The 25,393-nt window shown below is 41.5% G+C and overlaps 1 protein-coding gene across 2 annotated transcripts in view; it reads left to right on the forward strand.

The window, feature by feature from the left end:
* The window catches only part of BDNF (brain derived neurotrophic factor), a 39,546-nt gene extending 14,417 nt beyond the window's left edge, over positions 1 to 25,129 (forward strand). For both annotated transcript variants that reach the window (XM_021685880.2, XM_021685881.1), the window contains exon 2: positions 24,016 to 25,129. In XM_021685880.2, coding sequence (XP_021541555.1) covers positions 24,037 to 24,780 — 744 coding nt within the window. In that variant the 5' untranslated portion in view covers positions 24,016 to 24,036 and the 3' untranslated portion in view covers positions 24,781 to 25,129. The remainder of the gene's footprint in view (positions 1 to 24,015) is intronic.
* The last annotated feature ends 264 nt before the right edge of the window (positions 25,130 to 25,393 follow it).

The raw sequence follows: 25,393 nt of genomic DNA on the forward strand, positions 1-25,393 counted from the left end.
TTGAAAATAGAGCTACCCTACGACCCAGCAACTGCACTACTGGGTATTTACCCCAAAGATACAAATGTAGGGATCCGAAGGGGTACATCACCCCAATGTTTATAGCAGCAATGTCCACAATAGCCAAACTATGGAAAGAGCCAAGATGTCCATCGACAGATGAATGGATAAAGAAGATGTGGTATATATCTACAATGGAATATTATGTAGCCATCAAAGGGAATGAAATCTTGCCATTTGCAACAATGTGGTTGGAACTGGAGGGTATTATGCTGAGCAAAATAAGTCAATCAGAGAAAGGCATGTATCATATGATCTCACTGATACGAGGAATTCTTAATCTCAGGAAACAAACTGAGGGTTGCTGGAGTGGTGGGGGGTGGGAGGGATGGGGTGGCTGGGTGATAGACATTGGGGAGGGTGTGTGCTATGGTGAGCGCTGTGAATTGTGTAAGACTGTTGAATCCCAGACCTGTACCTCTGAAACAAATAATATATTATTTGGTAAAAAAAAAAAAAGAAGAAGAAGAAGAAGATAGCAGGAAGGGAAAAATGAAGGGGGGGTGAATTGGAGGGGGAGACGAACCATGAGACTATGGACTCTGAGAAACAAACTGAGGGTTCTAGAGGGGAAGGTGGTGGGGGGATGGGTTAGCCTGGTGATGGATATTAAAGAGGGCACGTGAATGGAGCACTGGGTGTTATACGCAAACAATGAATCATGGAACACTAATCAAAAACAAATGATGTAGTGTATGGTGATTAACATAACATAATAAAATTTAAAAAAAGAAATAATTGTAGGTGTGGAACAGTTGAGAAGCAAGGAAGGATGACCTTAGCGTAAAGATTTTATTAACCATTAAAATGTATCATCATTAACAAAATTTATTTTAAACTGCTTTTCCTAAAATATCACTATATTCCTCTGGTTTTCACATTCCTGAGAATGACTCTCTTAAAAGTTGGAAGGCTTTATTATTCCAGAGCCTCTGATTGTCCTTCAGAGTCGGTCTCATGTAAAAATCTCGGGGAACTCTCACCATCGCTATTCTAAGCACTATTAAAGGATGTGAAAACTTGCCCTAATGCAGTAAGCATTGATACTGGAACCAAAATTCAGTTGGTTTGTCATCACTAACATTCCTACATGATTTTCTTGGCTAACATCATATGTAGACAAGGCTGCACATTTCAATAGTAATCTTGTCCAAAATCTTGTTTCATATTTTGAAAATGCATTCTCATGTCTCATTCCATTTGATCCTACAAATAACCCTTTGAAAAAGATGGAGTGGACATTATTCCCACATAACAGATGAGGAAGCTGAAGCTCAGAGTAGCTAAATAACTTGATCCAAGACACATAGCTATAGAACCAGAGCAAGGATTACAACTCAGTGACTTCTAACCTAGCCCTCTTGCCATCGCTGACTGTCCACAACCATAACCTACAGTATTCAGGTAAGAAACCATATTTCACCATTGGCACATTAATGGGAATCTGGCATTGGTGTAGGCCAGTATTGTCACCCTGGCCTAGTGTCTACTCTATAGAGCAGAGATTGGCGACCTCTCTGTGCCAAGGAGGAAAATGATGATGGGAAGATTTAAAAAATGTCTATTTTAAAGGGCTTTTAAATTTATCCCCCCCCTTTTTTTTAAGGAAAAAAAACTCTTGAAGAGAGAGGAACAGAATATATGATTTTTTGATGTCTTGTTCCTTGAGCTTCTTTGTTAAAATTTTACTTAAAGCTGAGGATCCTGGTAAGTGAACCATTGGAGACCATAACAGAGCAGAGTTCCCCAATGTGGTGATCATCAGAATTACCTTTGAAACTGTAAAAAAAATGCATATAACAGGTGCTAGTCCTTGAGATTCAAGATTTGTAGGTTTGGGACAGAGCCTGGACATATGTTTAGAAACTTCCACAGGTGGTTCAGATATGCAGGAAAGTTTAAGAATTGCTGAATGAAAAGCCAAATAAATTGAATATCCTGTGATTTAGAGAGACTTGTCATTTACTTCATTGTTCAAATACGTGGATTAGTGCATAGTTAGAAGGGATTTGCGGCCTTATAAATAATCAGAAGTCCAGAGGCTTTGAGATAGTAGGCCTATTGAAGATATTTTCTGACTTCAAAGATACTTCCTCAGAAACTTCCTTGAGAGCAGAAGACCTGGGACAATATTCCCCAACCCAATGATCAAGTTGGATTCTAGGTCCACCACATACTAGAAGTGTGACCTTGGGCATATCACTTAAACTCTCTGTGCCTCAGCCTCTTGACAGGGTAGTGGTAGAGATTAAATGTGTTAATACTAGTAAAGTGCTTAGAACAGTGCTTGGCGTAGTAAGGGCTAAATGAATTTCAGTCACTTTTGTTGCTGTTGGCACTTTCCAGCCCTAAATAGCACCATTTGTGACTTATTATCAAGACAATTAAAAACTTTATTAACATGCTTCCTGCCTAAATTTGCTCCACTTTATACCAAAGTTGACAAGACGGAGGCTCTGTTTTGCTGTAATCTTTGGAGTCTAATTTGTTTATTAATTACTTTCTTCCCCCTTCATCCATCTAAATCCTACTCATTCTTCAAGACCCAGCTGGAGTGATGGAGTTGGATTCCAGGTCCGCCACTTACTAGACTATGATCTTGGGCAAATTGCCTAAATTCTCCATGGCTTGAGTAATGTTGAGGGAAATACTTTCCCCTCAACCTGTGATTCCACAATGGCACCTGCTTCCTAAAATGCACAAGAGAAGGGTTAGGTCAGAGGAGCATTCTGGGTCTTCTCTCATCCCCATTACTTGCTCCTCTCTGTGAGAAGTGGTGATTAAGCTGATTGGTGGGACCTTACCAAACCTGGCCTATCCTAGAGTGTATACACTATGTAAATCAAAGCAACGGACTGCTGGTGCTGAGATTGAGCCCACCGCTCTCTTGCTCTGTGGGATGACCACGTCCAAATGTGTAGGTTCTTGGCATTCTAGCCATGATGCAATAAGCAGTAAATGCAGGGCTGGCTTCTTCAGGCCAACACCTATGCCCATCATGTTTTCTAATCCAGCTTTGCCAACATGAGGCTGACTCTGTATTTTGATTTCTTCTTGGCAGTGTGTTCCTATTCTGTTCTCAATTCAGATCCCAAAGAGAGGAGGTACGGCTACCCCAAATAGGTACTACTAAGTAGGAAGTAAAGAAATGGTAATTTTTTTCAAAGTTGAATGAGTTAGGGTCCTTGTCCCAAAACAGCTGTCTTACAAGTTAGCTTTTATCCCCCCCCATGTATTTTAGTCTTTTTTAAGTTTTTATTTTAATTCCAATTAGTTAACACACAGTGTTATATACAGTTGTAGGTGTACAATACAGTAATTCAACAGCCATGTATTTTAGTCTTAATTCTGCAGTTAAAGTTGTAAACCCTTTGAAAGCCTAGGTGTCGTGCACTGCATAGTAGGTGGTGACAGGGTACTTGCTCAATAAGTCAACATTTCCCTCCCGCATGGGAAAGACTTCGGCATTGTCATGTTCAGCTAGGAAAGCACTGTGAATGGGAAATCATTTCTAGGTACGTGGCCATAAATGAGTCTTGATTTCCAGCTTACATGCCCCAGAAGCTCACCAACATTGAACTCTTTATGGGCATTTTTCTTGCTTTATGGCTTGTAGGTGCTAAGAGGTTAAACAGATCAGATAACGTAATCTTTTGCTCTACAGAATATGATTTATACTGAACAAAAACCTAAGTCAACAGCCTCCTCTTCTCTGTCACCCCTTCTCCCTTCCATTCCCTCTTTTGGGACTGCTCCTGGGCACATGCAAATGACAGCATGTTTTACAGTGAGCGATAGTTGTTGATTTAATCTGTGTCAAACCTGTTCCCCATCCCCTCTCTCTAACGGTGAGGCTCCCAAAGGCAGGGATTCTGCCTCATTCATCTTGGTGTCCCTGGCATCTGTGCTCAGAGATTGTTAAAGAGCAAATGTTAGGAGAAGGCTAAGTCCTAGTTCTCCTAAGCTGTGAGTTTGATGTGTTGACCCCAATAAAAGGCTTTCACAGATAACCCAGACACAGAAGGATGGATGACCTTTGTGTCTCTGAAAGGAGAAAAGGCAGAAATGGAGCTTTAAAAATATTTGTGAGATTTTTTTCCTCATGGAATACTCATGGTCTACCACTGAGTTTCTTCACATGAGAGAAGGACAGAAACACAGCTGGTTACGACCTTCCACTTCAATGATACGACCAGAGCTCTGCTGATAAAACATGAGCTTGAATCCCTGACTCTGATGTATACCTTGGAGGTGTCCCCTCATTGTCCCTGTGTTCCCATGAACATTTTTTTAAGAACTGTTTTTGATTTGTGAACCTCTAATTGATTAACTGTGTAAAATTGACCATTTGGGGTAACGCTGAAACACTTCCTTGAAAGCTGCCGGCAGCACCCACCTCTGTAGGTCTCAGATTTTCTTGTTATACTTAAAAGTCAGTGACAATTTCAGGAAACAACAGATGTTGGTGAGGATGTGAAGAAAGGGGGACCCTTTTACACTGTTGGTGGGAATGCAAGCTGGTGCAGCCACTCTGGAAAACAGATGGAGATTCCTCAAAAAGTTGAACATAGAGCTACCCTACGACCCAGCAATTGCACTACTGGGTATTTACCCCAAAGATACAAATGTAGGGATCCGAAGGGGTACGTGCACCCCAATGTTTATAGCAGCAATGTCCACAATAGCCAAACTGTGGAAAGAGCCAAGATGTCCATCAATAGGTGAATGGATAAAGAAGATGTGGTATATATATACAATGGAATATTATGCAGCCATCAAAAAAATGAAATCTTGCCATTTGCAATGGCATGGAAGGAACTAGAGGGTATTACGCTAAGTGAAATAAGTCAATTAGAGAAGGACAATTATATGATCTCACTGATATGTGGAATTTAAGAAACAAAACAGCATCATAGGGGAAGAGAGGAAAAAATAAAACAAGACAAAACTAGAGAGGGAGACAAAACATAACAGACTCTTTTTTTTTTTTCTTAAGATTTTATTTATTTATTTGACAGAGAAAGAGCACAAGTAGGCAGAGTGGCAAGCAGAGGGAGGGGGAGAAGCAGGGTCTCCACCGAGCAGGGAGCCCGATGCGGGGCTTGATCCCAGGACCCCAGAATCATGACCTGAACCGAAGGCAGCTGCTTAACTGACTGAGCCACCCAGGTGCCCCCATAACAGACTCTTAATCATAGGAAACAAACTGAGGGTTGCTGGAGGGGAGTGAGGTGGGAGGCTGAGGTAACTGGATGATAGACATTAAGGAGGGCACATAATGTAATGAACACTGTGTATTATATAAGACTGATGAATCACTGACCTCTACCTCTGAAACCAATAATACATTATATGTTAATTAATTGAATTTAAATTTAAAAATGGAAAAAATATCACTGCCTTTAAAAAAAAAAAGTCAGTGACAATTTAAACTCAGGATTCAGTCACTTGAAGACTTCATTAAGAGTTACCCAGTCAAGGGGCACCTGGCTGGCTCAGTCAGTAGAGCATTTGACTCTTGATCTTGGGGATGTGAGTTCAAGCCCTATGTTGGGCATAGAGCTTACTTAAAAAAAAAAAAATAAGAGTTACCAAGTTGATTATTCCCACTTTACATGAAGCAGCCTTGAAAATTATTTTCCTTAAACCAAGTACATCTAAACTCTAAGTTTTGTTTTGTTTTGTTTTAAGATTATTTATTTATTTATTTGACAGAGAGAGACACAGCGAGAGAGGGAACACAAGCAGGGGGAGTGGGAGAGGGAGAAGCAGGCTTCCCGCCGAGCAGGGAGCCCGATGCGGGGCTCAATCCCAGGTCCCTGGGATCATGACGCGAGCTGAAGGCAGACGCTCAATGACTGAGCCACCCAGGCGCCCCTAAACTCTAAGTTTTTAATAAATAAATGAATCATTAAAATGTATGTAATGCTTTCTTAATCAGCGATAGTTTACCACTCATAAGCAAGAAGAGACTCTGACTTGAAATACTATAGGTTAGAAAGCCCCCTAGAGAAATTTCTGTAAGGAAGCATGGTCTGCTGTGAGACCACGTTTCTGGAGGTGGAGGTGAGGACGTTGTATTTGACCCAAAGAGGGATTGGAATTTCTCAGAATGGCCTAAAGTCAAGATTCATTTCATTAAGAGGTGATCCCAGAATTTGCTGCACCATTTGGACTACTTAAGACCCAGCTGGAACCAGGCACCTTGCACAGGGCCTTCTTTAATCAAAATAGAAAGGCATTCTTTGCTTTCTTTTTCTGAGTTCCATCCATACAGCCTTCTGGGTTCTTCCCAGGCGGCTAGGTAGCAGTACCAAGTAGAGCACCTCCAGTGAACTTCCTCCTGTAGTTATTTCCTGCCTCTGGGAATGTTGCACTTCAGGAGGGTGTGGAAAGCCACCCCTGGATTTTTCTGATTAGGTTAACATCATGGTGCGGCCTTGACCATCCATTTAATGGGAGCTCTGCTTTCCAGATGACGGTACATACAGAGTTGAGAAGGTTTTTTGTTTGTTTGTTTGTTTGTTGTCTTTTTTGCCTTTTTAAAGCATGGTTTTTCATTCAGTCTCTAAATTTGGGGTAAAAGGTCCCCTAGGGAGTATTTTCAGAAATGTTTGAAGTTTACATCTGATTTTGGAGGAAAGTTGGAGGCCTACCTGTGTGTGACAGGCATCTGTCTCCGACACCTCTACTGATCACAAGCACCATCATTTTGGATTTGAATTTGGATTTTGGATTTGACATTGATCTTGCATTTGTTATTAAAGTCTGTATCCTTAAAGTTTGCTCCCATATATGTCATGTTTCCCTAATTTCCCTGTTAGGTTTATGGGATTTCCAGTATATTCATTTGTAGATGACCACATATGGAGTCATTTAACCACATGTCTTCCTCTTCAAGTCTGTTTTTGTCAGCCCACTCTTGTTTTCTGTTGACATTTCAAGATTATTTTGGAGATTTCCCCTCCACTCCCCCACTATCTCAGTGTCTCAGAAACTTTTGGGAATGGGTCTTGTTCCCCTCCTATGTTTGGCTATGATCACCCCTCAGGCTGGTGGTGTGGTTAACAACATTTGTTTGTACAGTTGCCCTTTCCAGTTTATAAAGCCCCTTTCCATGTGTTGATGACCCTTGGCATGATGCTATGAGTCAGACAAGGTGAGATTTTTTATCGTCCCGTCACAGAGCTGAGGCAGCAGGGTCCTTCAGTTGGCTCATCCATGAAGATTCACCTATGAATTTGCCGAATTTGTTGGTTAAAAAATGGCTGATTATGAGCCATTTCATAGGGTCAACTTAAAAACCAGTGGGAAAGGCAAGCCCAGAACTCAGGTCTTCATTCCCCAGTCCCAGGGACTGCCCTCTATACCCAACTACCCCCATCTTGTACTGGTTTCTTCCAGAAAATGTCCCAGAAATTGAGACTTCTTGATTTTAGTCACTACTGGGACATAACAAAGGAACTGGCATAAATTTCTTGAGTGTCTGTTGTACCAGAGCATTGGTGTCAAAAGCGTCAAAAGTCGGGCGCCTGGGTGGCTCAGTTGGTTAAGCGACTGCCTTCGGCTCAGGTCATGATCCTGGAGTCCCGGGATCGAGTCCCGCATCGGGCTTCCTGCTCGGCAGGGAGTCTGCTTCTCCCTCTGACACTCCTCCCTCTCATGCTCTCTGTATCTCATTCTCTCTGTTTCAAATAAATAAATAAAATCTTTAAATAAAAAACAAAAAACAAAAAAAAACAAACAAAAAAAAAGCGTCAAAAGTGAAGTCACTGGGTTAAACTTTTTTTAAAAAATTGGTTAGTTTTAATTTAATTTTTTGATAGTTAATTTACTTACATGATTCAAAATCAAACAAGTATTAAAAAGTCTGCACTGAGGTGTGTTGCCCGCCTCAGTTTCCCCATCCAGCACATACCATCTATAGGTGATCATTTGTACTAATCTCATGTGAATCCTTCATAGTGTGTTTTATGAAAACATAAGTAAATATGAATGTGTTATTATTTTCCCCCATTTTTAAAAATTTATTTTAAGGTTCCCTCCATTTGCTTAAGCCATTATTTTTAAGTAATCTCTACTCGCAATGTGGAGCTCAAACTCATGACCCTGAGATCAAGTGTCAGATGTCCTACTGACTAAGCCAGCTAAGCACCCTTATTTTCCCCCATCTTTTAAAAAAAAAATTGTATTTATTTAAGTAATCTCTACGCCCCACGTGGGACTCAAACTCATGACCCCGAGATCAAGTCGCATGCTCTTCTGACTAAGCCTGTCAGGCGCCCCTATTTTCCCCCATTTTTTGAACAAAAGGTAATATACCCTACATATACTGTTCTTCACCTTGCTTTTATTACTTGCCAATATATTTCAGAGAGCTTTGTATTTCAGTATGTAGGCAGCTAATTGTTCTTTACAGTTGCGTGGATTCTATTATATGTATGCAGTATAGTTTATGTTTTCCTATAACTAGAAATTGGGCAATCTCTAGTATTTTTGCTATTATATGCCTGTTGCAGTTACTAACGTTGGGTATACATCATTTTGTAAATGTGCACCTACCTATATAGGTACATTCTCAGAAGTGGAATTGCTGGGTCAACAGGAAAATTCATTTATAATTTTGATAGATATGCCCCAAGGGCCGTGCAAAGGGCTCAAACCCTGGGGCACCTGGGTGGCTCAGTCGGTTAAGCGTCTGCCTTCAGCTCAGGTCATGATCCTGGGACCCTGGGCTCCAGCCCTGCATTGGGCTCCCTGCTCAGTGGGGAGTCTGCTTCTCTCTCTCCCTCTGCCTCTCCACTTGCTCATGCTCTCTCTCTCTCTCAACTGAATAAATAAAATCTTTACAAAAAAAATAAAGAAAGAAAACAAAGGGCTCAAACCCTTTGTGTTCCCACCATCAGTGTATAAGAATGGCTGTTTCTTTATAGCCTCAACAACAGAGTGTGTGTCCATCTGAAAGATGAGAAATGGAGAGTGAGCTTCTATGTGAGGTCTCTGTCTCTCACCTTGCCCCTAGTTTTCAGTGGGAATATTGCACGGTCCCAGACTTGGTGCAGACACCAATTCCAGTAAAAATACTGCTTCACCATGGCCATGGGCTTATGCCAGCTCTGGTGACACACACGGAATGGACCCAGTTGCCACTTGCAGAAGCTCATGCAATGGAAGTTTGAGCATGCACTCACTATTCACCTAACTAGCAATAATAGATCTAAAGACCGCAACAGGGGCGCCTGGATGGCTCAGTCGTTAAAGCGTCTGCCTTCAGCTCAGGTCATGATCCCAGGGTCCTGGGATCGAGCCCTGCATCAGGCTCCCTGCTCCGCGGGAAGCCTGCTTCTCCCTCTCCCACTCCCCCTGCTTATGTTCCCTCTCTCGCTGTGTCTCTCTCTGTCAAATAAATAAATAAATAAAATCTTAAAAAATAACAATAATAAAGACCACAACAGTGTTTATTGGAACAGAAAAGGACATTGTTCCACCACAACGCGCTGTGCACCAGGCTTTTGATGCTCTTTTCGCAGCTGTTAACCTTATTTTTAGGTACTGCGTTCAGAAGATATATCCCAAATCACAGACCAGGTCTTGCTGAGCTTAGAACTTTCACACCCAAGGGGATGCACTTTTGAGGAACGATTTTGCACTTTCCTGAAGATGTGTAATTGAATAATTAGTACTTTCTAAGATAAATTAAAGCTGGTGGAGTACAGCGTAAACATTGAACAATGACACGGTATTGTTACACTTTTCCTTTAGAGTTGCCGGGCAGTCTCCCGCATCATACAAATAGGGGATCCTGTAAAAACACAGGGTTTATAGCCTAGCTAACATCTCCACATTTCAAAAAGCATATATTCCAGGTCATGTTCACATGGCTCTATCATTCTCATTGGAAAGACTGATTCTTAGTCTTATTTTTCTCTGCAGACAGTGTGCTGTATTTAGGGGGAAAAAAATCCCTTTAGTTCTGCATAGAAAAGTGTGGTGAAAGGAGCCTGGCAGAATTGTTATTCCATTCAAGCAAGCGTTCTTTTTCTTTTCTTTTTTAAAGATTTTATTTATTTATTTGACGGAGAGAGACACAGCGAGAGAGGGAACACAAGTAAGGGGAGGGGCAGAGGGAGAAGCAGGCTTCTGGTGGAGCAGGAAGCCCGACACGGGGCTCGATCCCACGACCCTGGGATCATGACCCGAGCCGAAGGCAGACGCTTAACAACTGAGCCACCCAGGCGCCCCAGGCATTCTTTTTCATCGAATTTTTTAGGGGGCCCTTTAAAAGGGAAAGCCACTCCTCTTCCTCTCTGTGGCCTCGTGGCACGTGCGGCGTTGCAGTGATGAGTGTATGTGGCTACACAAAAAATAATTCCTGGGCATAAGGGTGGACTGCCAGAAGCTAGCTGACACACCACTGACAAATACACGTTTTCTCTTGTCCGTATCTCTGAAGGCTTTCACAGCAGGCATTTCCAGTTCTGCTCTCAGGCTCTTTGCAGCTGCTTCTCTAGAAGTCTGCTATCGTCCGAGGGCTGACTGTGGCCAGAAGCAAGGTATTCGGTGTTTTGTGCCATCATGCATCCAACCTGCCGCACACATTCAGGATGTCGTCTTGGGTACATGTTCTGTATCCACTGAGTGTGGCTGTGGGGTCCACTTTGCCTTTGCGGTTCATGCCAAGGGCCTCCAGGTACCCATTTGGAGGCAGGGAACCCATGTGAGGTCTCCACCCCATGACCTTTTTTCCTTTGGCTGTTTCAACTTGGTTGCTCTTATGGGCGCAATCTGAGAGTCTGCTGCTCTGTCCATGTTGGATCACCTGTTCTGCGGTCTTTGTGGTCCTAACTAGTTGTATGAACCACTCCCTGAGAATAAATTTGAGATTGTCCTGCCATACCTTTTTTTTGCCACTGCCATCTCAGGCCCTCAGCTCTGTTCTTGAGTAACAGGACCATGGCATGAGTCACAATTGGGGTGGCCTAGAGAACCAGGCCTTTAGATTTTGAGGGGATTAGGTTGGGGTACTAAAAAGAAAGATTTTATGTCACAAGTTGTTTTTTCTTCTTTTTCTTTTTTCCTTAAGGCACATTGGTATTTGGGTCCTGATTGAAATCATTCTTACTCAAGTGGAGTTGACACAGGAGTATTTGCAGTTGTGGTTAGTGATCTAAAAAGCATGTGGTTCTGTTCGAGGCCCAGTGAGATCTTCTCGGGGGAAAATGTTATGACATTTCAAACAAATTACCTCCGTGCATTGTGTTGACACTATGCCCTGTTAAGTATGCGTGTATGGTTGATACCTTCAGGGAATGCTTCAATCTGGGGAAGAGATAGTAAAGCAGAAACAGAGTGATTGTCAACCTTGTGAAATTAGTGTGTAAATAAACTGCTTATCAGGAATGATCATAGAGGGCTTTGCTTAAATAAATAAGAAATTGATACATAGGGTTTGCAGGCTGTCTCTGCCAAGTAGACCTCCCTCAAAATATAAGCCCACATCCACATCGGACCCCATGTGGAAAGAAGCATGCAAGCCATCTCTGGTTCAAATTCCACTTCTACCACATGCTGGGCATGTAGTTTTAGGCAATTTATTGAACCTCTCTGAGCCTCAGTTTTCTTAGCTGTAAGCTGCGGATAACTTGGTTATCTACCTTGCTGCTCATAAATGTTAGCTATTATTTTAAATAATTTTTTAATACAAAGAGAAGCTTGATACTACTTATTTATCCAGCTGCCCACGGCTTCTCCCAAAATCCACCCCCCCATACACACCACTACCTCCAGTACTGTGTTTACTTATAAATACCACGTAGATAGAAACACATCCCTCATCCCACTGCTTAGATTAAATATGTTGGTGTTTCAATTTGCATGTATTCTGTAGGAAATCAATGTCTAGCGAAAAGGGTTGGAGACAAACAGATGTTCTCACAGTCCTGATGCTCATGAAACAGAATCGAATGTTTCCATATAGGTACATTCTATTGGCTTAAGTGCTGTGGATATTTTCTGACCAGCCATATGGATCTTTTGTCATCTGAGATGTTAATATTTTCCTTGTATTTTATAGTAGCTCTGCAACATGGCCAATTTCTGGAACAGGGTCCACATGGCTCATTATGCGCAGGGCCCAGAAACTGGCTTGCTTCTGCTACTCACATGAACAGGGACACTTACAAGAGTTGGGGACTGTGGTAGGGCAGTGAGCAGGGGCACATACTCCATTATTTTTGCTCCTGCATTAAGCTACAAATAATGAGCACTTCCCTGTGCTTTACAATAAGTAATTAAAAGAAATTATAGAGTCAGGTGCAAAAATAACCCGAAGGACAACTGGATGTGTGGAACCACCAGTCTTCTCCACGTGTGCAGGAGGTTAATCCTCGTTCACGCTTGGAACATTGAGTTTCTACAGAGAGGGCTGCATGTCCACGCACGTCTTGGCATCTGCCCACACGCTTCTGTATGGTATGACTGTGCATCCCAGAAGAAGGGCTGTGGCATGTGGAATTTAACAAACTGATTCCTGAAAATAGTCTCATAAAGGTGAGCAATGGAGAGCTAATGGCGTTCTCTTGCTAATTTCATCTTTCTCTTAGGATTTCCCGATAGTGGTTTTAAAAGGAACGCTGTTCTTTTGTTCTAGGGGCACCTTATCTGTCCAGTTTCTTACCCCACCTGTTTTTCACCTCTTGCTTTGTAAAAAATGTTTTCTGTCGTAGTTCAGAGGATAGGGTCTAATCTAGACAGCAGTCTCTTCATCAGGTGAGAATCATCTGTCCCATTCTCATTTTACCCCTTCTGAAGTAATGACATTGAAGGCTTCCAGTTTGGACCTAAGATGGCTCTAATTATGAACAGATATTCTGTGATGGAATTCACTCAGATAACTAATTAACCACAGGAATACATTGGCTGTGGAAAATTTCAGAAGCACCATCTGTGGAAAAACTGGGAAGGGCATGCCGTTACCACAGCTCTGGGGTCCATTAAGAGTGTGTTTGTGTGGGGATGGTGTCTCGTGGGCGTCAGCTCACAGCTGCCAAAATTCCCATAGCATCTCATCCCAGGAACTCCAGAGTGTCCAGCAACACCTTACAAGCAACCTGTTGATTTGAAGTTTCCAATTCTGAGCAAAGAGACTGAAATATAGTCTCTTTTGTTTGGTTTTGGTTTTGGTTTTTAACTGTAATGGGTTCTGGCTTGTTTTCAATTTCCACATTATTGCAAACTTTTCTTAAAGGGGGATTCCTTTTGTCTTCTGGCTTGAGAGAGTTACTGCATGTTTTCTCCCCTTGGGGACAAAGGGCGCAGTTACATCACCCTTGCACTTTTTTAAAGTACAGAGCATGCTTATTCCTGGATCCCGGAACTTGAAAGACAGTGCTCTGCTGCACTTTCACAACATCCCCTGGTAGTAAGTCCTCCGTGTTTGTAATTTGGAGGAGGCAGCTCCTTAGTTGTGTTCACATCTGTACTGTGTGGGGCTTAAGATGGAACCCAGTAATACTTAGGATTCCGCCTGGGAAAAGAGGGTTGTGTGTCATCTCAGCCCCACCCATTTGCAGGTGATCTAACACAACACTATCAGGCTTCCCAGTGTGAGTCATTTGTGTACGTACTGATGACTTGGTGACTTTGTGTTTGGGAACTAGCTGTCTTTCAATCCTTTGTAAAAAAACCTAAACAGTGAAGCAATCTCCAGTTCTGTTGATGAAACTACCCCATCAACTCCCTGATGATGTCCCTGTAACTCAAAAATGTTTAGACTTTTCTTTAGAAAGCTAACTTTTTTTTTTTTTTTAACCACGTTGCCTCCTTCAGTCTTGAAGCAAATGATCCCAGTTGTTGGAACCCAACTGAGAAATTGGGTTGCCTGCTGGATACCTTACTGAGTGAGATAAAGATGAATTTGGGTTGGCTAGGGATTTGGATGCTTGATACACTGATACGTTTTAGGGTTTTGTTGTTGCTGCCACTGCTGTTGTTTTGTGGGTTTTATTTAGGAGTTAGGTGGTAGATGTTAGCTATATCTGTTAGTTTTAGGGCAGGCTTAGAAATAAATCTTTATTGAGTGAGTCCGTTTTCCCTGCCTCTGTCTCCGTTTCACCTTCAGAGATATCTGGCTGAAAGGAATATTCATGTGTGTGGAAATCTATCACCTGCTAATGCTATTGGTGTCATTTCCATTGAGAGAATGATGTTAGGCCTTGTAAGTGATCAGGGAGACCAATTATGCTTGCACATGGTTTGTAGCATTGAGATAAAAATTAGTGGAGTGGAAGTGAGTGGAAGTCCAGATTTAGGTCCGTAGTACAATATAAATTCTCATTCAATCAATCACATTTATAGGTATCCTGTACTTTATAAACACAATAGTGGAAAAGCCAGGTGACAATAAAGGGAGCCCAGATTTATTTAATACCATTACAAAAGCAAAAATATTTTCCTACAGAATAAATGTCTCAATAAAACAAGTTGAACCAATGAGGAAAGATGGCAGGTAAGCCCATGATATGCTCAGAATGTACCACAATACTTAAGTTGACCTTAACCCTTTCATTTCCTCATTTGAAGTAGCTTCTTTTCTCTTTATCATTTACAGTCCAATGTTTCTCAACTTTAATAAGTATATGAATCACCTTGAAGTATAAGAATCTTGTCAAAGTGCAGATTCTGTTTTAGTGGATAGGGTGGATGGGATGGAGGAAGGGAAGCTGAGATTCTTTTTCTTTTTTTTTTAAGATTTTATTTATTTGAAAGAGAAAGAGAGAGGGAAAGCACAGAGGGAGAGAGAGGGAGAAGCAGACTCCCCACTGAGCAGGGAGCCTGACATGGGGCTTGATCCTAGGACCCTGAGATCATGACCTGAGCCGAAGGCAGACGCTTAACCAACTGAGCCACCCAGCTGCCCCAAGAGTCTTCATTTCTTATAAGCTCCTGGGTGATGCTAATGCTGCTGGCCCATGGATCTCACTTTGAGAAGCAAGGTTTCATTTAATTTTTTCAGGTCCTTATAAAGTAGGTCATTGAAACTTAATGGAACCTATGGGAATTTAATAATGCATTGTTTTTTTGCAATTTAATAGAACGTTGTTCAGAGAATGACAAATACCATATGATTTCATTCATGTGGAATTTAAGAAACAAAACAAATGAGCAAAGGGGAAAAAAGAGAGAGATAAATCAAGAAACAGACTCTTAATTACAGAGAACAAACTGATGGTTACCAAAGGGGCAGTGAGTGGGGGGATGGGTTAAATAGGTGATGGGGATTCAGGAGTGCGCTTGTGATGAGCATAGAGTGATGTATGGAATTGTTGGATCACTGTGTTGCACACTTGAAACTAACATAACACTGGGTGTTAATTAACTGTACTTAAAATAAGAAACTTAAAAAGTCAAGAACAATAGTAATAGTTAGAATACTGTTAAATCTGAACTTTAGTTTATATAAACAAATCTCACCTGAAATTCTAAAGAAAACAGAATCCTAATTAAAGAGGTTAAGCTTTTTAATTGAATGTTAACTGCCATTTTGTTCTTGTGATCTAAAAAATAGCAGTTTAAGGGGGCACCTGGGTGGCTCAGTTGGTTAAGCGTCTAGCTCCGGTCATGATCTCAGGGTGGTGAGATCCAGCCTGGCATTGGGCTCCACACTCAGCACGAGTCTGCTTGGGATTCTCTCCCTTCTCCCTTCCCCTCTGCCCCTTCCCCTGTGTACGTGAGCGCTCGCTTGCTCTCTCTCAAAATAAATAAATACATAAATAAAATCTTTTATAAAAATAGCGTGTAAAAATGTATTTTAAAAAGCAAAATTTTTAAGCTGTCTATTCATTTGATAGGCAATTGGCTTGGATATGCTTGACTTTATTACAGATCTGTGCACTGTTTGGGCAGTATTACTCTGTGAAGAGGAGCTGGAGGAAGTGGGTAGGGCATGGATAGGACTTCCAGCTGTGGGTGGCTCTGGCTTTCAGGCATTCTTCCTTGGTTACTGTAGAACAGTAGGTTTCTTGGGGCAGTACTTTTGGAGGCACTTAAAGACCTTTGGATGGTGGCAGCTGTGCCTGGAATGGAAATGGCAGGTGGAATGTTCTCTGCCCAGACCTGGTCCTTGTGCCAGGCATGTTCTAGCCCTTACTCCAAAATTCATTCCATCTCATTTTAAGACTTCCTATTCTTACTTTAATTTCACCTCCCTAAATACTATACAAATATTACCAGCACAGAGGGAAGAGAGTCATTTAGCATGTATGGGAACCTACTTTGTACAAGGTACTGCAGAAATTATAATTCTCCATCCTAATGGAGAATATGGTCTAGTGTTAGTCCTAGGTAAGTTGGGTGTCTGACCAGTAGAAAAATGTTTGCTTTTTTCAAGGATGGAGTATGGAATAGAAGGTGTTAATAAAGGACCAGAACTGTTGTGCTTTCTATCAAAGATGTATGTAAATTTATCTATCAAATTAATAATTCAGGGCAATATACTTTTTTACATGCTAATTACATGTATGTATTATTCTGGGTCTGTAAGAACCAGCAATTTCTCTGGCACTCTCAGTGAGGCTAAGTAATGTCTGCAAGTGTCACAGTACCATGCGTCCACTAGGGGATCAGAGAGTACTCTGGTATGAAGGACTGTGTTGTGTAGAAAGCATAATTGGATACCCATGAACATAAAATACATTATGGTTGAAAACTACATTTTTAAAGGTACTTCCTTCAAAGCTTTGGAACATCTGCCTTATTAGATTTCATTTACTAAAATATTTATTAGTTTCAATTGATTGGTCATTCAAGCAAATAGGTGAGCATCTGTCATGATCATTAGGCCTCCACCGCCATTTTACTTATGGATTCCAACTACCAATTATTTTCTTTGAGGAATGTGAAGTTATTTGTTTTCAGGTTTTTTTGTTTGTTTTGTTTGTTTGTTTTATTCTCGCCTAAGCAGTATATATCTAATGGGAAAATAATGCAGAGGGATGAAAGGAACTGGTCTCTGTAGTTGAAAGGCCTAGTTTTCCTTTGGAATCTGAGCTTCAGACCTTGTTCTATCAGGGGAACCACAGCGAGTGGATGAGTTGATTAAAAACTCTGGTCCTCCTTCCTCCTATACGAAAGGGGGATAATTATAGTTACCTGCACCTCTAGGGTCCTATGAGTCTTAATTAGTTAATATTTGCAAAGTGTTTGGAGATCTTTGAATTAAAAGTGCTGAGCAGTGGAATCCAAGTTCAGTGTAATTATAATTGGAATGACAGCTTCTATTCCCGCCTTCCCTCCATCTCCCTCCACGGTGTTCTTTCAGCCAACCCAGACATGACCCGTGGTTAACACTCATCTTTGCACACTTCTCTCTAACCCCTTCTCCTTTTGGAACTCACTTCAGCCTAAAAATAAATAAATAGAAAATAGAAATAAATTAATTAAGTCAAAAGATATACCCAAGTCCTTAACTCCAATCTCACACTTAAGTAACTACTATTTATTTATTTATTTATTTATTTATTTAGAGCGAGCACATGCACGTGCACACACAGGGCTAGGGAAAGAGGAGGGGCAGAGGGAGAGAGCAAGAATTTTTTTTTTTTTTTAAAGATTTATTTATTTATTTGAGAGAGCGAGAAAGTACATGAGAGAGGGGAGGGTTAGAGGGAGAAGCAGGCTCCTCGCCGAGCAGGGAGCCCGATGCGGGACTCGATCCAGGGACTCCAGGATCATGACCTGAGCGGAAGGCAGTCGCTCAACCAACTGAGCCACGCAGGCGCCCGGGAGAGAGCAAGAATCTTAAGCAGGCTCCATGCCTAGTGTAGAGCTGGTCGCGGGGCTTGATCTCACAACCCCTGAGATCATGACCTGAGCCGAAATCAAGAGTCGGCTGCTTAACCAACTGAGCCACCCAGGCGCCCCTCACTATTTATTTTTAAAGCTCAACAGCCACTAAGAAGAAAATCAATGAATTAACTGGTCTTTCCCAGTCTATCATTCTTTCAGGCCCTCCTATACCTGGTGATAAACTGGGCTTCTGGAAGAATTTCCCTGCTCAGAAACTCTTCACTGGCTCTTCCATGCCGGGAAGGCAGGGTCCAAACTCATTAACATCCCCCTGAGAGCCTTCCAGAATCTGACAGTCATTCTCTGTTATTTCTCACTATTCCATTTCAGAGCTCTTCTCTCGAGAAATGTATTCTATGACTTCAACCAAGCCTCCATCCATCCATTGGTGTCTTTTCTGGACACATCTAAATCCTCCCTATCCTTTACCTTCCTCTTCACAAAGCATTCTTCATTCTCTAACTGGAAGTAACCTCTTTCTCTTTATAGAATTTTTTCTTTACTTTTCCTGGGTCGTTTCTACCTTTTTGTTTTTATTACTTAAATATATGTCCTACTTCCCTCCTAGACTGTAAGATTTGAAGGTAGATTCTTTGTATGTTGAATGAACAAACAAAATATATGCATGTAGTGAAATTGGACACAAATTAAAGATTATTTGCATTGATTTGCAAGATTGCATTAAGGTGGTCTGTTAATAGGCTTGCATCATATATGTTAGGAATTAAATATTAATTGACAATTTCTTCAACGTTACCATTATCCTTGTTGCTTATAGGACTAAGATGAGCAGCCCTATCTTTAAACTGTTTTCTTTGATTACATGCTCATAGACAAAACCCTAAGGGATTGGCAACAAGGAACGCTTTGTGTTTTCTCTCTTTGCCTGAGTTACCCATATTACTGTTTGCTTTCCCTTCTTAGCTTTGGCCATGGAAATGTTGTTCTAGCATGCCTAAATTTTTGCAAAGCTTTCCTTTAGAGGAAGACCATGTTGTCTGAAATTCCATCCACTGGAATGGCATTAAAGTCAAAGGGTCTTCTAGGTCACAATTAATCCAATACTAAAAAGTAGCATCTGGGGGGTGCTGCCTTTAGAAAGTTGGGCTCCAGGATACACACACCTGCAGAGAACTGTGGCCACATTTTAGAAGCTCCTTCTCTGACCACCCTCTGTAGCAGAGCCTCTCTTCTCCTGGCAGTTAAATATTCTAAACCCAGCAGCATGTCCTGATGGTGAAAACCTGGACGAAGAGGTAACCTGTGAACCTCTCTGAACCATAATTGTCTCATCTCTATAATATGGATAATAATATCTGTCTTATCTCCTTATAACAATCAAATTAGATCATACTTGTGAATGTTCTGTAGTCTTTTAGACAAATGTAAGTTATTACTACAGCATGCTGTCATGGATATTCATCTGGTTGAATGTTTAAGACTTGTGAGTCATGCTTAAAACTAAACTTTATTTCTATTTTGTCGATTTTCTTTTTAGCCCAGCGTACTATATTTAATTTTTTGAGAATGGGGCTAAAAAAGAAATCCTTTCTAGCATTTTATAGATGCAGTTGAGTTGATTGTTGTAAGCCTTGGAGCAGAATTAGACAGCACCAGTGAATTTATTACATATAAACAGATATATAGACAAACCGTCTACTTAGCAGTATTACACCGCCTCTCATCTTTGGCGTAATAGACTCATCTGAAGGGCTAAAATGTTAGGAATTGTCATGGAAGCTTTTACTTTTAGGATTTCCTGATACAGCGTATAAAATCACTCACTGAGGAGGTTAACAGCAAAAAAGGCAGTTACAATGGGCACCTGGGTGGCTCAGTCGTTAAGCATCTGCCTTCGGCTCAGGTCATGATCCCAGGGTCCTGGCTGGGATCGAGCCCCGCATCGGGCTCCCTGCTCGGCGGGAAGCCTGCTTCTCCCTCTCCCACTCCCCCTGCTTGTGTTCCTGCTCTTGCTATCTCTCTCTCTGTCAAATAAATAAATAAAATCTTAAAAAAAAAAAAAAGGCAGTTACAAGACTAAAAAGTCCAAGTTTTGCTATGATTATTATTATCACCGGCTGCTTTTCCAAAGTCTTCTATTAGAAACAGAGCTACACAAATGACAGGGGCTGTTCATATGATGTCATGTTATTTGCTTTTTAGAAATCATTCAAGTAAAGCTTTGCCCTGTTAGAGAAGCTGAAGAGATTCTTCATGACTGATCATTGACATCTATCAGATCCCTTCGAGCTTATAATTTGGGTTTAGCATGGCCTGTACTTGACCAAATAATTCCAGTGACTTCACTGGTGCTTTCCAAATGGGAAGGCTTCCCATGAAGATTAGGTCAAAACTGTCTTTTCTCATGGTTCAAAAAACTCATCAGTAAGTTTTTACTGAGAACTATTATATTACTCTGTGTTAAGCATTAATTGGGTCAGACATGATTCATTCCCTCAGAGAGCTTATCATCTAACTGAAGACTGGCCATGGTTAGCAAACACCGTTAACAATTAATGAGTGAGTAGGGAATGAAGTACTAAATGCAATGTAACATGCAAATTTTAGAAGAGAAGGAGGACAGTGTGTGCTGGAGTAATTAGAGAAGGTGCCATGTGTGATTTGATGCTTTAACTGGGCCATGAAGGATAAACAAGGCTTAGAGAGAAAAGAGTTTGCCAGGAATGGAACAAGTCACTTCCAGGCAATAATGTTTCTGGGATTCCAGGGACTCTGGCCTGATCAGAGTAGAGGTGAGTAAGGTGAGACCAGATTCTGAAGGGTATGAATACCAGACAAAGAGGTTAGATGGGATCTAGTGGAACAAAAAAATGCCATTGCAAGTTTTTGTAAGAGAATGATGAGCTCAGAGTGGTTAGTCAGGCAGTGGTCATCATAGTTCAATGGAGCAGAAAGGATGTGAAGTATGTCTGGGGGACATTGTAGTCCCAAAACCAAATGGTGACAGCTGAGCCAAGATGGTGGCAGTGGGATGGAGGAAAAAGGGGATGGACAAGAAAAAAATGTCTTAAAGGAAAAATGAGCAGGACTTCTTTGCTGATTGGATTTGAAGACCATACCTAAAATGTATGGTCAAACCTGACTCCAAGATTTCTTGCCTTCACCCTGGACGGTCCAGAGGAATAAGAAATCACTGTCAGGAACAGAAAAGTTAGGAAGGAACATTGTCCCCACAAAAAGTAGGTGTTGGATGCATTCCCAGGCCTTGTGAGTGAGTAGGCAGTGAGCATCCCGGAAGTGTCCCTCTGGGCAGGGCTGGAGATGGGGGCTGGACTTCAGCACCAGGAAGTTCATTACTGACTCTGCAGATGTTGAGCTTTCAGGGATGCCCCGGGTTTGGGCTTCAGGATGGAAGCCAAGTTATATTGACTCAGATACCATTGGGGTATCTGAAATAGTTACTTATGGAACTGCTAAGAAGAATATGTAAAGGACTGACTACTTTTGTAACCGAGAAGTTATTAATAAAAAGATGAGACCAGTAAAAGGCAGGGTAAACTTCTTTAAGCCAAGTATAGGAAAAGGTTATCATTAAAAGACTTATTACTGTGGTAGTGGTTATAAAATAGTTGCCCAACTCTGTATTTGAAGGTGCCTGAGTGCCTTAGGCCATTTTAAGCAGTTTGTGTGGGCACTTAGTAAATATTTACGAGACTTACTCTATTTGATTAATTCTAAATGAGCATTTTCCGATTCATGTTTTTAACATCTCTGAAATAGGTTGTGTCCTACAGTTGATGTCACTTTATTGTTATTGTTGGCCAGGGAGGAAGGAGTCACGGCACAGTTGTCACCACCTTAGCCAATTTATTTTGCTTAGTTTTCTTTGGTTATGTATGCAGAAAAATTATATATGATAAAATGTGTCCAAATAAGCCTAAGAGAGCTCTTCAGCAAGTATACAGTAACAGTTCCGAGTGATAAAGAAAGCAATAGTTTAATTGGCTGCCTTTTTAATTTCTTAGTGGTACATAAAATGGTGTGTTTTATAATGCAGGTATCTTAGATTTAATGAAATAATAGTATTAAAAGATAACTGATCACAGCAAATCTCTAGTGATATAGGTGGATGTAGTAATATACAGATGATATAGATGGCTGGAGTGAAATATTCTAAATTTGCATTCTTTCCTCAGCCTCCATCGGAGGTGCCCCTTGGGTTGTTTTAATTTGAACTGGGAACATTAGGAGAAAGGATTTTCATTCAGTGGTACAGCCAGGTACAGAAAGCTCCTCGGAGGATACATTTCTTTGGTGGTGCAGAATCCAGAACATTCACAAAAAGTTCAGGTGTAAGCAGAATGGATATCTGTGGTTCATTCAAACCAGTGTGCCCTTCCAACCCTCAGACCCTTGTGTACTGCAGACAGTCCTGAGCATGCTTGCTAGTTGTGCAAAGTGAGAGTGAATCCACAAGGAAATTTGTGGGTGTTTGGGGACAGTAATAGTCTCTCCGTGATCTCTTATAAAAGCGGAGAACAGAAACGTTTGTTTCTCCGTACCAGCATTTTCAGCCATTTCTGCAGAATCACCTATTGACTGGAGGTAGGTTGTTGCCTTCCTGTTCAGTGACACTTCATGGACAGAAAAACAGTCCTTCTTCCTACTGGTTAGCACAGCATAACAACTAGGGCACGTGTGTGTCTCTTTGTAAGTCCTTGCTCCAGGACTGAGAAGTAGGAATAGTTAGTGTTGGAGCTGAGGGATGCTTCTCTCTCTTGCTAAGGGACCCAGTGTTTCAGGTAAGTGATTCTGAAGTCCTTCACCATCAGACGGTAACCTTGGGTCGGTCTGTAGGTATGTTTTCATGTTGTTTGTTCACCTATCCTAATTGGCTTCCCAGAGTCTGCTTGTAGACGTAGAGCCAAATTTAGAGAATAGCAGCCCTCTGGCAAACAGGAACAGATTAATTTTGTGGTGTGCTGTTAAGGGACTTCCCAGAAAACTTCAAAAGCACAGAAAGAAGCCTATTCCAAAATGTGCAAAATGCCACGCAGCTTTTTAAAGGTGTGATAAACTCCGAGCTCTCTCATACACATACACACCGGACCACACCTCCAATAAAAGGAGAAACTGAGCTTTCTTAGATGGGGCCGCCTGTGAGCCAGGAAAGCCAAGGGGTGAGGGGCTCGGAGAGTTGGTGGAGATAACTGTGGATCCACATCTGGGAGGCATTTGAAATTGACTTCAGTGCCTTTTTAATGCTGACTTTTCCAGTTCTCTCTTAAGTAGACACATTGTTTTCATGATATCAGCCCCAGGCATAGACACGCCATTAAAATCAACGCGTAGAAAATGATTTGTGTTTGGAAATAAGCAAAACATTTTCAGTTATGACCACCCAGGTGTAATAGGGAAACACTGGAGCTGAAGTTGGGAGCCCCAAGTTCTAATATAAACTTTCTTTGGGACAGGAAGCAATTCCTTCAGTGGCCTTTGGTTTCCTTATCTGTAAAGCAGGATGGCTTGATGGGATTATCTTTCTGCTTTGTTGTAATAGATTATCTCTACGGGAGGGAAAAAAAAAAAGTCAATGTAAAGGCTCTTTACCCCTCCCTGACTTCTTTTTCATGGTGCTCTTCCTGCCTAGCTATCACACAGCTAGAAAGGCCCCCACAGACCCCTCAGGCCACTACTGTTCCTGTCACACGTTCCTGCAATAGGACCATGTTGCTAACTTGAAAAAAAAAAAAATTACTATTACACTTGCAGTTGTTGCTTAGTAACATTTCTGATTTTGTGTTTCTGTGACAGCCTGAGCAGAGATCATTAAAAATTAAACTTACAAAGCTGCCAAAGTGGGAGGAAGGAGAACTTGAAGCCACCGTTTTTTTCACTTGCTTAGAAGCCATCTAACCTTGGGTTTCAATGCCAAGTCTTGGGGCAAACACAGCACAGTCTCTGGTTTATATTAAACCACACAGAGCACACTCCTGACATTAGCTTGTGTTGCAGCTGGAGTTTATCACCAGTACATAAAATCCTTGACCCTGCAGAATGGCCTGGAGTTACAATCACATGGCCGCACTGCATCCCTGCGGAAGAAAGCCCTAACGAGTTCTGTGTCCTCTTTCTGCTTTCTCCCTACAGTTCCACCAGGTGAGAAGAGTGATGACCATCCTTTTCCTTACTATGGTTATTTCATACTTCGGTTGCATGAAGGCTGCCCCCATGAAGGAAGCAAACGTCCGAGGACAAGGCAGCTTGGCCTACCCAGGTGTGCGGACCCATGGGACTCTGGAGAGCGTGAATGGGCCCAAGGCAGGCTCGAGAGGCCTGAATTCCTTGGCTGACACTTTTGAACACGTGATAGAAGAGCTGTTGGATGAGGACCAGAAAGTTCGGCCCAATGAAGAGAACAATAAGGACGCGGACTTGTATACTTCCAGGGTGATGCTCAGTAGTCAAGTGCCTTTGGAGCCTCCTCTTCTCTTTCTGCTTGAGGAATACAAAAATTACCTGGATGCTGCAAACATGTCTATGAGGGTCCGGCGCCACTCTGACCCCGCCCGCCGTGGGGAGCTGAGCGTGTGTGACAGCATTAGCGAGTGGGTGACAGCAGCGGATAAAAAGACTGCAGTGGACATGTCGGGCGGGACGGTCACGGTCCTTGAAAAAGTCCCCGTATCGAAAGGCCAACTGAAACAGTACTTCTATGAGACCAAGTGCAATCCCATGGGTTACACAAAGGAGGGCTGCAGGGGCATAGACAAAAGGCATTGGAACTCCCAGTGCCGAACTACCCAGTCGTACGTGCGGGCCCTGACCATGGATAGCAAAAAGAGAATTGGCTGGCGGTTCATAAGGATAGACACTTCCTGTGTATGTACATTGACCATTAAAAGGGGAAGATAGTGGATTTATGTTGTATAGATTATATTGAGACAAAAATTATCTATTTGTATATATACATAACAGGGTAAATTATTCAGTTAAGAAAAATAATTTTATGAACTGCATGTATAAATGAAGTTTATACAGTACAGTGGTTCTACAATCTATTTATTGGACCTATCCATGACCAGAAGGGAAACAGTCATTTTGCGCACAACTTTAAAAAGTCTGCATTACATTCCTCGATAATGTTGTGGTTTGTTGCCGTTGCCAAGAATTGAAAACGTAAAAAGTTTAAAAAAAAATAATAATAAATTGCATGCTGCTTTAATTGTGAATTGATAATAAACTGTCCTCTTTCAGAAAACAGACAAAAAAAAAAAAAACAACAAAAATTTGAACCAAAACATTCCGTTTACATTTTAGACAGTAAGTATCTTCGTTCTTGTTAGTACTATTATCTGTTTTACTGCTTTTAACTTCTGATAGCGTTGGAATTAAAACAATGTCAAGGTGCTGTTGTCATCGCTTTACTGGTTTAGGGAATGGGGGCTGGGAGGGGTATATTTTTGTTTGTTTTGTGTTTTTTTTGTTTGTTTTGTTGTTTTTTTTTGTTTTGTTTTGGTTTTTTTTT

This window comes from Neomonachus schauinslandi, chromosome 11 (genome assembly GCF_002201575.2).
Source record: "Neomonachus schauinslandi chromosome 11, ASM220157v2, whole genome shotgun sequence".
NCBI lineage: Eukaryota > Metazoa > Chordata > Mammalia > Carnivora > Phocidae > Neomonachus > Neomonachus schauinslandi.